This window comes from Haemaphysalis longicornis, unplaced genomic scaffold (assembly GCF_048455015.1).
Source record: "Haemaphysalis longicornis isolate Haplotype H1 unplaced genomic scaffold, Haemaphysalis longicornis Haplotype H1 scaffold_6, whole genome shotgun sequence".
Classification (NCBI taxonomy): Eukaryota; Metazoa; Arthropoda; class Arachnida; order Ixodida; family Ixodidae; genus Haemaphysalis; species Haemaphysalis longicornis.
The window spans coordinates 79,535,600-79,550,472 of NW_027526407.1; the positions used below are offsets into that span (position 1 = coordinate 79,535,600).

At 47.8% G+C, this 14,873-nt stretch overlaps 1 protein-coding gene across 1 annotated transcript; it reads left to right on the forward strand.

The window, feature by feature from the left end:
• The first annotated feature begins 58 nt into the window (after window positions 1-58).
• Window positions 59-11,647, forward strand: LOC144143547 (uncharacterized). Its single transcript, XM_077675329.1, has one exon. It carries the CDS (start codon window positions 774-776, stop codon window positions 3,057-3,059), a length of 2,286 nt encoding a protein of 761 aa, XP_077531455.1. The 5' UTR covers window positions 59-773; the 3' UTR covers window positions 3,060-11,647.
• The last annotated feature ends 3,226 nt before the right edge of the window (window positions 11,648-14,873 follow it).

Sequence of the window (14,873 nt, forward strand, 5' to 3'; positions counted from 1 at the left end):
AAATCAGCCGTCGATTCGCGGCAGCAGCAGGCAATGTTTTGAAATGTCGTGCGACTGTGCAAAATACCAAACGTAGTTCAAAAAGTCTCTAACGTTAACGTACACTTTTAATCGCTCGCAGTTTTAAACACGCTGGAGGGTTTAATTGTGGTTCCCGCGCGACGGGCGCTGGGTTTCGTATGCAGCTTCCCAGGGCTTCCCTCCCTCAACATTAGTCGCTTGGTGGATAAATTTTTCGTCAAAGCATCGTCGCTGGACGTGATAATCCGGAACGAGCAAGCGTTTTTTTGTCGCCAAACACCTCGAAGCGTGCGTACCGTTTGTAACGTTTCGGGCGAGCGGCGGGATTAGTAGGCTTGGGGGACATTTGAGCTCTCTCCGCTACGCGCTTGTGTTTCCGAGCCCGTCGCTCCAAAAAGGATCAACAACATAACAAGAAAAGAAGCGAAGGCGAAAAATGATTTATTCGTACCTTCGGCTGGTGTTCCTCGCTGGCCCCAACGTCCCCATGCTAGGAAACCCGGCCGGAGGCTGTTTGCGCCCGCATCGGAGCCCATTGCAAGGCTGAACGTCGCTCGAGTCCGTCCGTACGAGCGGGTCGAGATGTGTGTCGCCGAAGACCGACGCGGGCTGTCGAGCGGGAGCGCGTCGCTGCCTGGGACGCCCGAGCCGAGTTTGTGGCCCTGTTGAGGAAAGCAGCTCCCGTGTCAGTGCATCGAGGGGTTCGTTCCCCGAAACGAGCCCCCGTGAGCCCCCATGGCTCGATCCGCAAAATGACGTTCAAAGTGGGTGACTACGGCTGGGTCTGGGACGGAGTCCAGTGGACTTCTTGGCGATCACTCAACTCGGACCGGGACCAGCAGAAGCCGTTGCTGGGCTCCACGCTGTTCATCTGGATCAAGCGCTTCAAGCTCGACGAAGCCGAGCTCTTGAGGAACATACAGGTGCTCGGCGGGCGCGTGTCCAAGTTCCTCGACGACGCGGTCAGTTTCGTGGTGACGGACCAGGACCCGACCAAGGTACCCGCGCCGCAGCACAAGCCCCCCCGCGAGGAACCGTTGGCCCTCTCGCGCGGCCAGCTTATCCTCAGCCGCGCGCACAAGTCGACCGAAGCGGCGGCGGGCAACACCGAGGACTGCGTGATCGACAGGGTGCGGGAGGCGCGTATACGGCTGTGGAACATCAGCCAGTTCCTCCGCTGGGTCGAGGTGCACCTCAACATCCAGCCGGCGCCCGCGGCCGAGCCGGCCCCGTCGCGAAAGCGGAAAGCGTCGCGTCTTCCGCGGCCCCTGGTGAAAGTCGAAGACGTCGAGCAGGAGTTCAAGCCCGTGTACAAGGTCTTCAAGTCGGACCCGGCGCTCTACGTCAACTCCCTGTACCCGTCGAGCCCGTTCGACGACCCCGCGGTTCAAGACCGCTACGTGCAGATCAAGAAGTCCGGCCGCGTCCCGTCGTGCGACTCTGATTCCTCGGATAAACCGGCGCCCGTCAACGCGGCTACTAACAAGCCCCAGCAGAACGCCACGCCACCGGCGCCAGCCAAGCACCAGTACTGTGAGTGTTGCAACGCCTACTTCTACAACCTTCAGCAGCACATTGGGCCGGACGGGGCTCATCACCGCGAGTTTGCGCTGCGCGAGGACAACTTTGAGTGCGTCAAGGAGCTCATTGACTGTTTCCCGAGCCTCGATGAACTGGTGAGCAACGGTGATCATGGCATGGAAAAAGCATTGAGCGAGATGCATCCCTCGGCGTATCACTTTGCCATGCTGAACGCGGCGGGCATGCAAGCGTCTGCTGCTGCCTACCACCGACCGCCACCCGTTTCCTTTCCCTCGCGGCCAAGTTTTGACCCCGCACAAGTAATGGTAAAGCAGGAGCCACAGGATGATTCACCGCCGAGCACGATGCACCACCCGGGTCTCATGTCCGGTGTCGGCGAGGCCGGTGCCGCTGTACCGCTCGACTTCTCCCGGACGAGCCAGTTGTCGGACATTTGCGGGCAGAGCTTTCCACGGGAGTACGTTCACCACCACCAGGGTCCGCCTCCGCTCATTCCGCATCCGCCGTACCTTCCGGACAAGTCCGAGGAGCCCCAGTCGTGCTGGATGTCCGGTGCAGCCAAGATGGACACGGGCAGCGGTGGCGCAGCAACCATGCCTCCGCCACCGCACTTGTCCTCACACCACTCCCAGGGGGCACCGCAGGTGTCGACCGCCCACCACTTGCCGCTGGAGAACCTGAGCTTCCTGGACCCGCCGCAGCAGGATGCGATGTTCACGAGCGAGCTGCCGCAGCCGGACTTCTCGTTCGGCTTGCAGAACCTCCTGCACAGCATCTGCGACGAGACGGAGGACGAGCACAACCAGAGGAGAAGCGGCGGATCGCGGGGCGTCGTCGACGGTGGCAAGGAGCACCCCGAGAAGGTGGCGGAGAGTGCGCCTGCTCCGACGTCCCTCATCCCCGAACAGGAGCCGCAGCAGCAGCAGTACCCTCCGTGGCCATACTCGGAGTCCACGTCCACAGTTGCGGAGAACACGCGATCCCACCACCACCACCACCACCAGCAGCCGTCTGTGGAGAACTCCTCTTCCTCGCCGCTCGAGCTGACCGCGCACACTCCGTCCGAGGCCCCGTCGTCGTCCGGCGGATCCAAGCAGGCGGCGGGGCGGCGGCGGCACAGCCGCGACGACGAGGACGCGGCCAGCAACGGCATGTCCGAGAGCAATCCAAACCGCTGGACTGTGGAGCGAACGCGGCGAGGCGTCGGGCTGAAGCTGAAGTTCACGCCGGCACGCAAGCAGAGCTCTTCGCTGCTCAGTCCTCCGACGCCGGTGCAGACTCCGCGGACGCCCAAAGCGGCCAAGAGCGCCTCCTCCTCGTTCGACGTCTACGACTGGAACGAGGAGGAAGAAGGTGAGTGCTCGGACTTTGTCAAGGTTCAGTGGCGCGTGATGCACACCGAGGACACCAAGGTGATACTGTGCCGGACTAAACAGTTTGCACTGCCGCGCAAGCACGGCAAGGGCGTGGGCGGCGGCAAGCAGCTGGTGTACTGATGCCGCCGATTCGGACACTCGGTCCACCCCGGTTATGCAGGGCGTGCTGCCCGGAAACGTTGCTCTCCTCAGGCAGTGTCCCATTCCGGCGCAGCTTGGCCCTTCTGAACTTTAAAAGCAGCATTGAACTAATCACAAATGCAATATCACCATTCTGCGAGTCCCGTCACCTTGGCTGAGAAAAAAACGTCTGTGCTAACAACAGAAGGGACTTCATCACCTGCGCCCTTCCACATCGCGGTCGTCATCGCTGCAGCGGCTGCCCCTCGGACAGCGCTGCAATCTCCTCATTGAAAGTGAACCCGTCTCTTGTGCGTTGGGACTCGACGTGGCAAAAAAAGAGGGGACACTGATTGCTTCTGTATAGGACTGTCCACAGCCCGTCTCCAGATGCTGCTTGGAACAGCATTGCTGGCCACAACAGACGTTCACGTACACATCTGCGTAAGCTTAACGTATGCTTTCCTTTCCCCTGTCGCTCTGGCATGCGCATTGTGCATCGTACGTCGTAAAATACTCTCAGCCAGCGAGGAAGGGATTGGGCGACCGAAAAGTGTCTGCTCGCGACGTCCGTCTTTGCTTGAAACAAAATTTTGCACAGGTAACGAATTAACGGTACACTTGTTGGCCTACGAAGGCTCTTGGGGCAAAATAAGGCTTGAAACTTTTGGGGGGGACGAGTCAAGTGCACAGTGATCCGTGGCATCCAGTAACAGTTCCCTGTGTGCATTACAGCGTGCTTCATCGTTCTTGGCCAAGTGTCGCTTAACACGTGCTAATACCATGTTCAAAATTATTTTGCAAGGCCAAACACAACCGTCGATGTTTCATTGCCCCGCATTCCTGCGTCGTTGTGCCGTCATGTCACAAATATAAGTCCCAAATAGGTCAAAATTGCGGTGTGGTAGGCATAGCCCAATTTTATTAATGAAGCCGACATTATATTTCACCACTTGGCTCAAAGCTGCTCTTGGGCAAACACACATTTATTAGATTTTTATCGCCGATCAAAGTCGACAGAATGAAAGGCTTCACAATTAGAACGGGCAGTGGGGAACGACATTTTATTCGTGTCTTGCGGACACTGCCTCTTCAGGTACGATCCAGCGTTTTTGTTCCAAAACTGTGGGGGCACGTAGCCCCCTGTCTTCCCCCGATGTGAACAGTGCATGATGGTGCGGGAACCCTCTCTGATTGTGTAGCATTGTCATTGTCGTCTCTCGAGAGGGGTGCCAGTGAAAGCTCTAGATAACGTCAGCCCCGTTGGCTGATATCCCCGTGTGTGCATTCCGTGCTCTTTGTACAGTTGCTTTGCTTCGCTGATTGCAATACCGCTACGTTCCTTTACCTTTTGTTGATGTTGTTGTTGACCACGTCTGGGCAAGTGGCTTCCGTGCTTGTGCTGGCTTGACTTGACTCTGTCTTGACTTGGCGCCGTTTGAAAACTTGTCACGCTTGTTCGACCAGTGACCGCACCAATGCAAGGCGTTATTGGATGCAGCTGATACTTTGCTCACTTCACGAAGGTCATGCAATTTACACTATGGGAGTTAGTGTTACACCCTTTGGGGTGTAAATTTGCACCTTGTAAATAGAGGTGCAAGTTTACACTGGATGTGTCAGAAATGGGGTCACGGGGGCTAAGAAACAATGAAAAAAGGCTGCCAACAGCCGAAGCTTTCATTTTAGCCTGCCTAAAATGAAATCTAGGTTGGGGTCAGACAAGCAAGGCATGCTTCCGGAGCTGATTTATATAAACTTTGGAGTCTTTGCTCTTTGGGCTGTGGCACGGAAGAAAAACAAAAACGCCGGTGTTTCAGAACTTGGACCATGGAGAGAACCCTAGGTAGTCTAAATTGCACCCCTCCCGTTTACTTGCTACCGCGGCTCAAGGCATTAATCTGGTGAGCCCAAGGGCGTGGGCTCAATCCCAGTTGAGGCAGCCGTTTTTTTTTTTTTTATGAAATCAGAAAACGATAATGCCAGTGTGTCTAGATTTTGGCTAGGTTAAAGATCCCCAGGTGGTCAGAATTATCCCGGAGCCCTCCACTATGGCGTGCCTCAAAGCCCAGGTGTAGTTTTGGTGCGTTAAACACCCAAAATTTGAAAAATTTGCATTTCTTTCCTTCCCCTTGTCTTGTTCCTCATATCGCAGGTGCTGCTTTAGTGAAGCCTTAATTCGAATGTGACTTTTTGAAGCCAAGTTTGAAAGAAAACTTAAGTCACTTATGGTACTAAGTAACTTAAGTAACTTATGGTACTAAGTAACTTATGGTACTAAGGTTACAGGTGTAATGTTTACGGTTAGGGAATGAGCCACCCTTGCTCAAGTAAGGAAACAATACTAATGGAGTTGGGTTGTACATTTGATGTAGAGGAACAACTATGCTGGTCCACCCGAGCCAGAGTGGCCATCAAAGGATTGAATTAGAATTAAATGTAGAGAGAGGCGTGGGAAATGAGGACAGGAGTGCATGTATACAAGCAGCACAGTGTTCTTGCATCGTCATTTCTCGCACATTTTTCCAAGTACGAATCTTCAACTCACCCAGCTGTCTCATCTCGCGCAGAGAGGGAAAACTTATTCCAACGACTCTACTCCGAGTTGTGCCGAAAGTCTTCATCCACTGTGGCGGATGATAAGCGTAAAGATTTCAAGGGTCCCAAGAGCCCTCGAATATGCTGCACGAGAAGTGGCCACAGTATAATAGGCAAAGACTTCGTGAAGGGAACTTAAACGAAAGGCAGTGGAGGCGGCGGCCTTGGTCCTGCAGTGGTCACCGGTAGGCCAGACAGTTTTGGAAGCCACTTGTCCAGCTGAGGGCAGGTGTGTGTTCTGTCGCGTACCTCCTGAGAAGATTTACTATTCCGGGGAAGCGAGCTTCTCGGGAGACGGAGATGTTTGTGCTCACTCTGCGTTAGCTTTGGTACGAGTGCGTTGTGAATGCGAGTCAAAGAGTGGCAAGTGTACCTTTTCTGTGGACCGGCAGTCTCCTCACTATGCGTTCAAGGTGCTTGGTGAAACATTAGAGAGACCGCTTTGTTGTGCAACGCGACTTTCTTGAAAGAGGGTGCCTGTTATGCTTTTTACTGGGGATCATGCTGGCTGCTTCATTATGGTGGTTATTTTGTGCAGCAGCGGTGGGATTCATTTTCTGTGTCGTATTATTTTTTTTTACCGTTTGAAGTCATGAATGGGACCTATCGAGGAATGGTGAGAAGAGCCACTTTTACCAAAATGTGAAGGCAAAGAGAGGTTGCGTGAGTTTTCAAGCGCCGTTTTACGTTCAGTGTGAGAAACAGGGAAAAAAGATTAGCTGGTGTTAATATATTGCTTCTGGGAATTAACTAGCTCAGGGGGCCAATTTCTGGTTGCGATTGCTCATATTTGCTACTTGACTGATTGCTGGTGATGGCTGTAACTGAATCAGTTAAAGGGATTATGAAGACAGCAAACACCCTTATATCTTTATTTTGTTTTTGTTCTTAAAAACTAGCTTTTGATAACTCGCTCAATTCCATTACGGCCCCAAATAGCGTTTAAGTCCTCAACCTTTTTTGTTGTGCACATCGCTGTGGGAGCAGCTAGTGTTGTGGGCGCTTCCGGCTTCGACTGTATCCACAAGTCTCAACTGTCATGGCAATACATGTCGGACGCCCGACTTGGTGACGAAATTGGAGATTCTGAACGAAATCGAGAAAGGTGACGGGTTGCAAACTGATAACAATGCTGTTCTGGTGATTTTTGTTGGGAATTCGGTTAATTCGAAGTGTTCTGCGGTTCGCACGGATTTCATATTAACAGAAGTCGACATTACTTTCAAATTTTTCGCTAGGCAGTGTTAGTAGTGACATCGCTGTTGAGGTTCCAAAAGCAGAATAATCAGTGTGTTAACTCCATGTTGGAATTCATCCGTGGAAATTGAGCAGAATTGGGTGCACTGCTACTATCGCACAATCATGCTTGTTGGGAGTCACTGGCCACATTAACGGTCATTGGGACAGCATAAGACAGAGGCTGGTGAACTTCAACTCTTCTATGTTCCTTACTCTATAGCTTAAAATTTGTGTTAAAATTTGCATTCTGACGTGGCAGTCTTTAGAATGAACCACACATGAATGTTGTCTTATTGCTCCCTTTAATGGCCATTGGGGGCCATACCAGTCATGAAATGGAGCGAGGTGAAAATTTGAACTTTTTCTTAAAACTAGTTTGATATTTTTATCAATGCTGCGTAATGATCGGTTTGACATAGTAACTACCAAAACTGATGGCAAGCTTCCTTAATGGGGAACCCTGGTCTTTAAGGTTAGATAATCGCCAAAAGTGAACTTTGTGTACTATTTTTCTGTTAACGCTGCAAGTTATAAAACGATACAGTAAAACCCCATTAATTCAACCCTCGTTCATTCGGAATTTCGGTAAATTCAGATGTGGCGTCTGCTGCGGTCCAAATTCTGCATTGTTGTTCTACGGCTGAAAGCTCTCATTCGGACAGATTCAGTCACAGTACGGTTAATTTGGACTCCCCACCAAGTTCAGGTGGGAAAACAGCAGCGCATTCTGCTGTGGCCGTGCTTCAGCTAATTCGGATTTGCAGCAAAATCACAGGCGCACCGAAAGAACTCGCAAAAGGTTCGCAAAATGGTGATTTCCTCGCACATCACCTCCGCGAAGGAAACAACAATCACCGACTTTTCAAGAAAATAAAAGTTTGGTGATGTTGATTTTCCAGTTGTATGGCTGTACTCGCAATAATTTTGACACTGTTGATGCGGACATCCTCTGCGGTCCCGTGAAATCCGAATGAACAGGGCTCTACTGTTTCTACAAAATATTAGTCTTAGCATAAATATTTAACATGCTTTCGCACTCAAGCTTTTAAACATCCATTTTTGCCTACATTTATAAACTTCATTTTGGTTTTCTCGAAACTAGCTCAATTTTCGTGGTCTATGTGTTCCTCAAAGTAACCTGGATGTACCGGCCAGATTTGCACTTTGCTTGCTACATTCAGGAGCTCATGAATTGGGTAATGTATCAAATAATCTTTAAAAATATGACAGTTGTTGCACACATAAAAGCATTCTGCACTTTGTGACCAAAATGTTAGTGCTTTATAACATTTAATACTTGGGCCACACGTACACAAAAAATGAAATTAAGGGCTCAAGGCCTTAAATTTTAATGCCGTTAATTCGCTGCTACACGCAAAAATCTAATGCCATTTGCTCTGATGTCCTTTTTGGTTTAAGGAGTTCCGCACAACTGATTTGCCTTCATGAACGCCTTAAATGTGCCTTCTCTCAAACGCCATGGGCACCAAATGTAACCAACAAAACTCTCGTCACCAGTGTTGACGCGGAAACATAGCTGAACTTCGAAATGAGACAATTTTTTGTGCCCTCTTGGTGGTAAAGTCTGAAGAAGACGAAGTTCACTAAAACAGCTTCAAAAGGCGGAATGTCATGCTACCCATCATTTTGAATATTTCGGATTTGGCTACCGCTGGCAGGTGACAGCAGCTGCTGGAGCCGTCTATATAAACGTCTTACACCATTAAAAAAAAAAAAAACAATATTTCTAATAATGTTTTCTTTGGCAAAAAACGTTTTAAAAAAAACCCTTATAAGAAGTGTTTCTCCACATTAAAAACTAAAATTTGAGCGCATTTTTCATTTTAGTCATTATCACCTTCATGCCTAACATCTTTAAGCGCCTTTGTGTTTTTGTGTGTAGCACGGCCCGCCCAAATAATGTCATTTGGTTTCTGAAGGCGTCAAATACTTAATGTCATTTTTTGTGTGCGCGGGGCACGTGTATGACATGGTCGCAATTTTTTGCAGTGAAAAAGCTAAAATTACAGCTGTGGCATAGTTGAAATTTTTGGATTTTATGGAACACAATTAATTGTAGAGAAAAGGAGGATTTGGAGCATACCTAATCAAAAACGGTGGAAAAGTGTGGCATAATATATTACAAAGCCTCAAATGTACGCTGCATAGACAAAAACTGATTGCATATTTGTTATCAGCTTGCCGAAACAAGTAGTCAATGAAAATGTTCAGTGTGTAGGTAAAAAAATAACAGAAGCGGCTTAAAGACCAGGATCCCCAGCTTGAGAATTCGGTGGCACACTTTGGTGGAACCTTTTCAGTGGCACTTTTTTTTCATGCCCTACACTGAAAAAGAAATTTCAGTAACCACTGAGCAGACAGGGGCAAAATTTATTGCACTCGAAAATCAATTTTAGTATGTGGGGACAGTTTGAAAATTTTTTAGGTGCATCCTAAAAATTGCGAATTTTGAAAAATATTAGAAACTTGGAGCACCAATTTTGTAGCATCGTAGGTTATGAAGACCACTCTTGAGGGTAAACATCCAGCTACTAGGGTTCTAAATTGGCATATATGATGACAATATGTCTTACAAAACGGTCATGTTCGTTTTTTTTTTAATTATTATTTATGGTGACAATACGTTTTACAAAACAGTCATGTTTGTCTTTTTGGACTATATGGTGACAATACGTTATACAAAAGTCATGTTTGTCTTTTGTATTATATGGTGACAATACGTTTTACAAAACAGTCATGTTTCACTTTGCAACTTTTGAAGACCTACATAAGCACAAATGCCTGACTATCGGTTTAAAGCTTTCTCAAATGCTTGACAGAACATTGATGTAGCTTATTAGCCAGTGAGGCTGATTTGTTTCAGCCTTCAAAACTAGTGTATAAAATTTTACCAATTTCACAGTTATTGCATGTCCAAAAAAATTTCAGTGACCACCAACCACTACAAGCGTTTACTTATTTTATTGTGCCCCACAAGCTTCAAATCGTTCATTCATTAATTTAGGACATAATCTCCGTGATTAGGCTCTCTCGTGATCCTAAAGTTGCTTCAGTGCAGTCCCCAGTTTCTTGTGGTAATTAAAAAGAAATCTTTGTGCAAATATGCTTTATTTTCAAAAAATACAACGCCACCAGCGTCTCTCGTGTCACTGGTTGTCTGAATTATATCTTCCAGGCCCTTTTACTGTGAGGGTGTTGATGTATTGCTATCTATTGCTCTAGTGGTTTTTTTTTTTCCTGCTTTCCAGGGTCTCCCTCTATTCTTTCAAATTTAGTTTGCGTATTCAAATAACCAGTAAGTAAAGTAGTGCTGTGCTAGCTCAAAGCAGACAGATCTGACTTGAAGAATGAGGTCACAGGATGGGAGCGGAATGCGCGGCGTGTAAGAATCAAAGATTTTTGCCGCGCATTTCCAGTGAACACAGGTGTACTGAAGAAGATATTGCTTTGTGTAGAGTATGTGTCATTGTTTTGGTTGCCTAGGTATCGCGTGTTACTATTATTTCGTTGTCTGTTTTGAAAAAACAAAAAACCCCTTCCTTAGGGGGCTGTTTTACCTTTTTCTGTTTGAAAGGTTTTATTTTATTTTCTTCCGCGTTGTTTTTAGTTGCCACCTAAGGTGGACATGTATATTTATACACAAAACTGAGCATTGCCTTCTCATTTTTAAGTTATTTCGCCTCTCTCTAGCAGCACGTTTCACTTCCAGCTGTGTGTGTCGTATAAGTTATTACTCTTGCATTTGACAATAATAGTGCTGCGTTTGTTAGGCATTTCTGGTGTCGTGGCAGATGTGAGGCGTCAAAAATGGTTAAAGAACTTTGACCTTTGACCTTCCTCTCTCTTTTTTTTAAGCTGTGATCATTGAACCGCGGTTTTACGTACGCGTATACTTTGTTCCTTCTCTTCAGAGACTTTGTTTGCGTGTATCTACAAATTGATGCTTACGGATGTGAAGGTTTTTTAAAATGTAATAGAAGAGAGATTGGCTGTTTTGGGCATTTTTGACGCACAAAAGGGGTAAGCGCACACACGTTACATGCAATGATGTTGTCTGCTCGAACTATCTGTCGGGAGAAAGAGGTGTCAATTCTGGAGCGAACGCTTTCTTCTGTAGATGTCTCTCTCTTCGGAGTGTGTGGGGTTGTATGTACAACTCGGCTGTACACATTTTCACATTTTTTGACGATGTGAGCAGAGAGCTTAAAAGAAAAAAAAAGTTCTTCCGCCATCACCCTTTTCCCCGTGAAAAAAGGACAAAGAGTATTTCGCTGAGAAGTGTAAAGAGAGTGGTGTGCCGGATTTCTTCGTGTGTTGCGTACTTGATCACAGCAACGGTTTACATGTGCCATGTGTGTACCATAAGCGTAACGTTCTACGCTTTAAATAGGTTATCGTGCTTCGGCACCAGAACACTGAGGCTGAAAAAAACAAATAAGGCGTTTAGGATGGCGTTAGCCCGCGAGGAGGGACGACTAACTTGGGACTGCGTCGCGTAGTCTCGGCATGCCATCGTGTACATAGCAGAGCAGCGGAGGTGCGAAAAAAGGTTGGCGTTGCATTGGCGTAGCAGCGCCTTGCAGACGACCTCTGCGGCAACCTTGTACATAATCTCTTGATTGTAGTGTGCTGTTTCCTAGTGATGCCATTATAGTAAATAAAGGCTAGTTTGTATCACAAGATGGCCTAAAAAAACTGTGTTACCGTGTTGTCTCTCTGTCGTCTGCTGTACACATTTTTGGAATGCTGTTGTGGCCATCGAAAGGCAGGGTCTTTTTTTTTTTTTTTTTTCGAGATGGCATTTGGTAGGTAGACCTTGTTTCCTGCTCTTGTGACGTCTGCCGGATCGGTTTTTTGTTGTCTGTAGAGTCGTACAAAGCCAGTCTGGCAGGTGCTATTGTTAGCCAACAATGGATACTTATGTAAAATAACGAGGTAAGTTCCATCTCCAACGATTGTTGAACCAGACAGATCACAAAATGTGTAGCCTTTGTGGGTAATCTGAGCACAAGCAAGTGAGAAATTTTCACAAAAAATAAAATTAAACTATAATATCCCTATGCTTTGCATTCTGCAACAACAACAAAAAAAAACACGGGTTTGGGGGAAAATAGTTTGACGTTTGACCCCACAAAATTTAACACTATTGTGCTTGGACATTAAAGGTCACACAAGTGACCTTTCGAATGTGAGGCCAGTTTCGCTAACGTCGGGCATCGGCAAAGTTTTGTAAAAAATTTAACAGATGTGGATGGCACTTAGAGCACTTCTGCCATCCACGCTTGTGGGATAGTGCTGCCATGTTTCAACCCAGGATGTGGCGCTACTGATTAAGCAAGATGTCTTCGTGAGAAGAAGCAAAACCCGAACCCGCACCATTGCCATATTGGGTGTCCGTAAGGTGTTTGACAACATCAAGCACACTGCACTTCTGGAGGAAATATACAGCTTCCAACCAGGCAAATTCTTCGCATACTACGTGCTTTCTTACTGATTGTCAAATACGCATTTGCCTGGGTGCTGCCACGTTTACCCCTGCAAGGCACCCCCTCACACGAGGCATGCTTCAAGGCTCTGTACTCTCGCCCACTCTTTTTAATGTCGCACTCAAGGATATTTCACCACAACTAGACAAAATCCGGGGCTCAAGCATGTCATCTATGTGGATGACGTGCCACTTTGAAGCTCAAAGGAACCCAAGTGAACAGCAAGGAATTAATCTCGTCACAGCATACCTTGTCACTATTGGTCTGAGATTTTTACCTGAGAAGAGTTAACACATATCAGTTTTCGAGGTCCGAACAAAAACAGGAGAAGAAACACGACATCTCATTCAACTCCCAGTCAATGGGCAACCTCTACCACGAAAGCCACACTTGTGTATCATTGGATTCTACTGACAGCCGAATGACAGAGCAGACGTATGGGTGCAGACACTACATCAGATAGCAGTTTTGCTAAAAAGAATTTCCCACAAGATCTATGGTGCGAGGGAAGCAGAACTCTGGCACATTGCAGAAGCCCTTGTCTATACAAGGATCAAGTACGGGCTTCCATACATGCGTATCACAGAGGAGCCACTCTGCCAGATCAACAATCCCTTGAGGCGCATAACCGACATCACACTTGGAGTCCCCGGCTACGCTGCCAGTAGTTTGTTTGATAGTACTACCATATTTGACACCTTAACCGATCGAATCATTATGCACCAGGAAGCACAGTCTCATCACCTCAGAACTTTAACGTCTAGACAAGGTTGTGTACTTTGGGGTCACAGTACTTGCCAAGAGAATAGCCCCAACTTCCACTTCTTTGTTCCTGTACGTGGGAGACTCATGCTGTCACAAAGATGGCCAGAGTAGTCAACTGCGACAATTGCTACCTCCTACTTTCATACATACCGGAGTCGGTGCAGACTGCAGGTTCTCATGATACCTGACTTTCCTTGAATTAACTTGACCTTACTGCCAACCTACCCATCGCCACCCAACGCACCACCATGGGAAGCCATTTTGTATACCAAGAGAAAACCCATACTCCAGCATATGCATCGTGAAGAAAACGCCGCAAGACAAGAGGCACGCAGCCGCATACAGAAACATACCGATCGCTTTGTTACCATGCTGAGGCCAGCGCTAATGCTCGCAATGTAGTCACTGCAAGCATAGACTCTTCAGGCAACGCAGTTGTTAAACATCACCACGATGTTGTCCCCTTTGTGGCAATAGCAGAAACACTGGCCGCAACACAAGCCATCACTAAACATGAGCACCCGTCAGACTAGTGTCATTCGTACCGACTTACAAGCCAGCCTCCCTACAGGCTTTCCTTCATGGTGAACTGCCACCAAATATAAGAGCCATACAGGCAGAGTATGGACAATCACTCTTCATCCTTTGGCAATGCTCGCGTCCATGCTAAAGCCTCGATTGCCTGGTGTTCAAGCACTTCCCAGGCCTGGCCTGCGATACTTTCCAGCAGAGGACAGGAGGACACCAGGAACGAAGAGCCTATGTGAAGACACTCCAAATAGCCTGCAGAGAACTGCCCAGACCACCTGATTGCTTTCCAAGGGTGACATATACAAGCACATCCAGTACCCCACAGTGGGCATGTGCACATCTATGGGTATGTAATACTTTTCTGGGCTTCAGGGTACGCCTATATATACCCTGGTCGACCCTCCTGGAGATTCCACTCAAATAGACTGATTGGTGCATGCACCATGGATGTCGGTGTCAATAGCAGTGCACACTGCAGCAGAATGTATTCCTGCTTACAAAGCACTGTTTAGTAGAGCACTGTGAGAGAGAGAGAGAGAAGCTCTTTATTAAAGAAGGAAATGCAGAGAGGTTTGCCAACATGCGTACGTCGACATGCTACTCTGCAGGAAGGGGAATTGGGAAATGATGGATGAGTAGTAAAAAGAGGAGTAGTAGGTGAAAGGAGAAAAAAAAAAGAGATGGGGTCATATGAAGGGACATGTAATGTAGCGAAGACTGTCCGCATAAGGGGGGGCTATAAATCTCAGCGACGCCAATATCGTCAACATAGCTGAATAAGGCATCCAGGACTTTCTGCTGAGATGATGGAGAATGCCATGGTCCAAGTAGCAGGCTGAGCGTAATTGATCCAGGGTGAAGACATGTCATCTTCTGCTGTAACCGGCTCCTTGCGTCAGTGTAGACGGAGCACGCTAGGAGGACATGCTCAACGGTTTTGGGGGCGCCACAGTTTTCGCAGTATGGGCTTGGACTTTGGCCTATGCGATGTAAGTAGGCATTAGTGAACGCCGCATTGAGTCGCAGTCTATGTAATAGCGTTTCCTTACGGCGAGGTAGTGGGTAAATATCACTTTGCTAGGATAACTGCCGCAACCAGCGAGTATATGCGCCAGAGCTTAAGCCTAACCGTTTCTTTTTGAGGTCTTGCAAATCCATCGCTTGATGTACTATG

Coding starts and splice junctions, on each gene's coding strand:
- LOC144143547 (XM_077675329.1), top strand. CDS start 774: ATGACGTTCAAAGTGGGTGACTACGGCTGGGTCTGGGACGGAGTCCAG.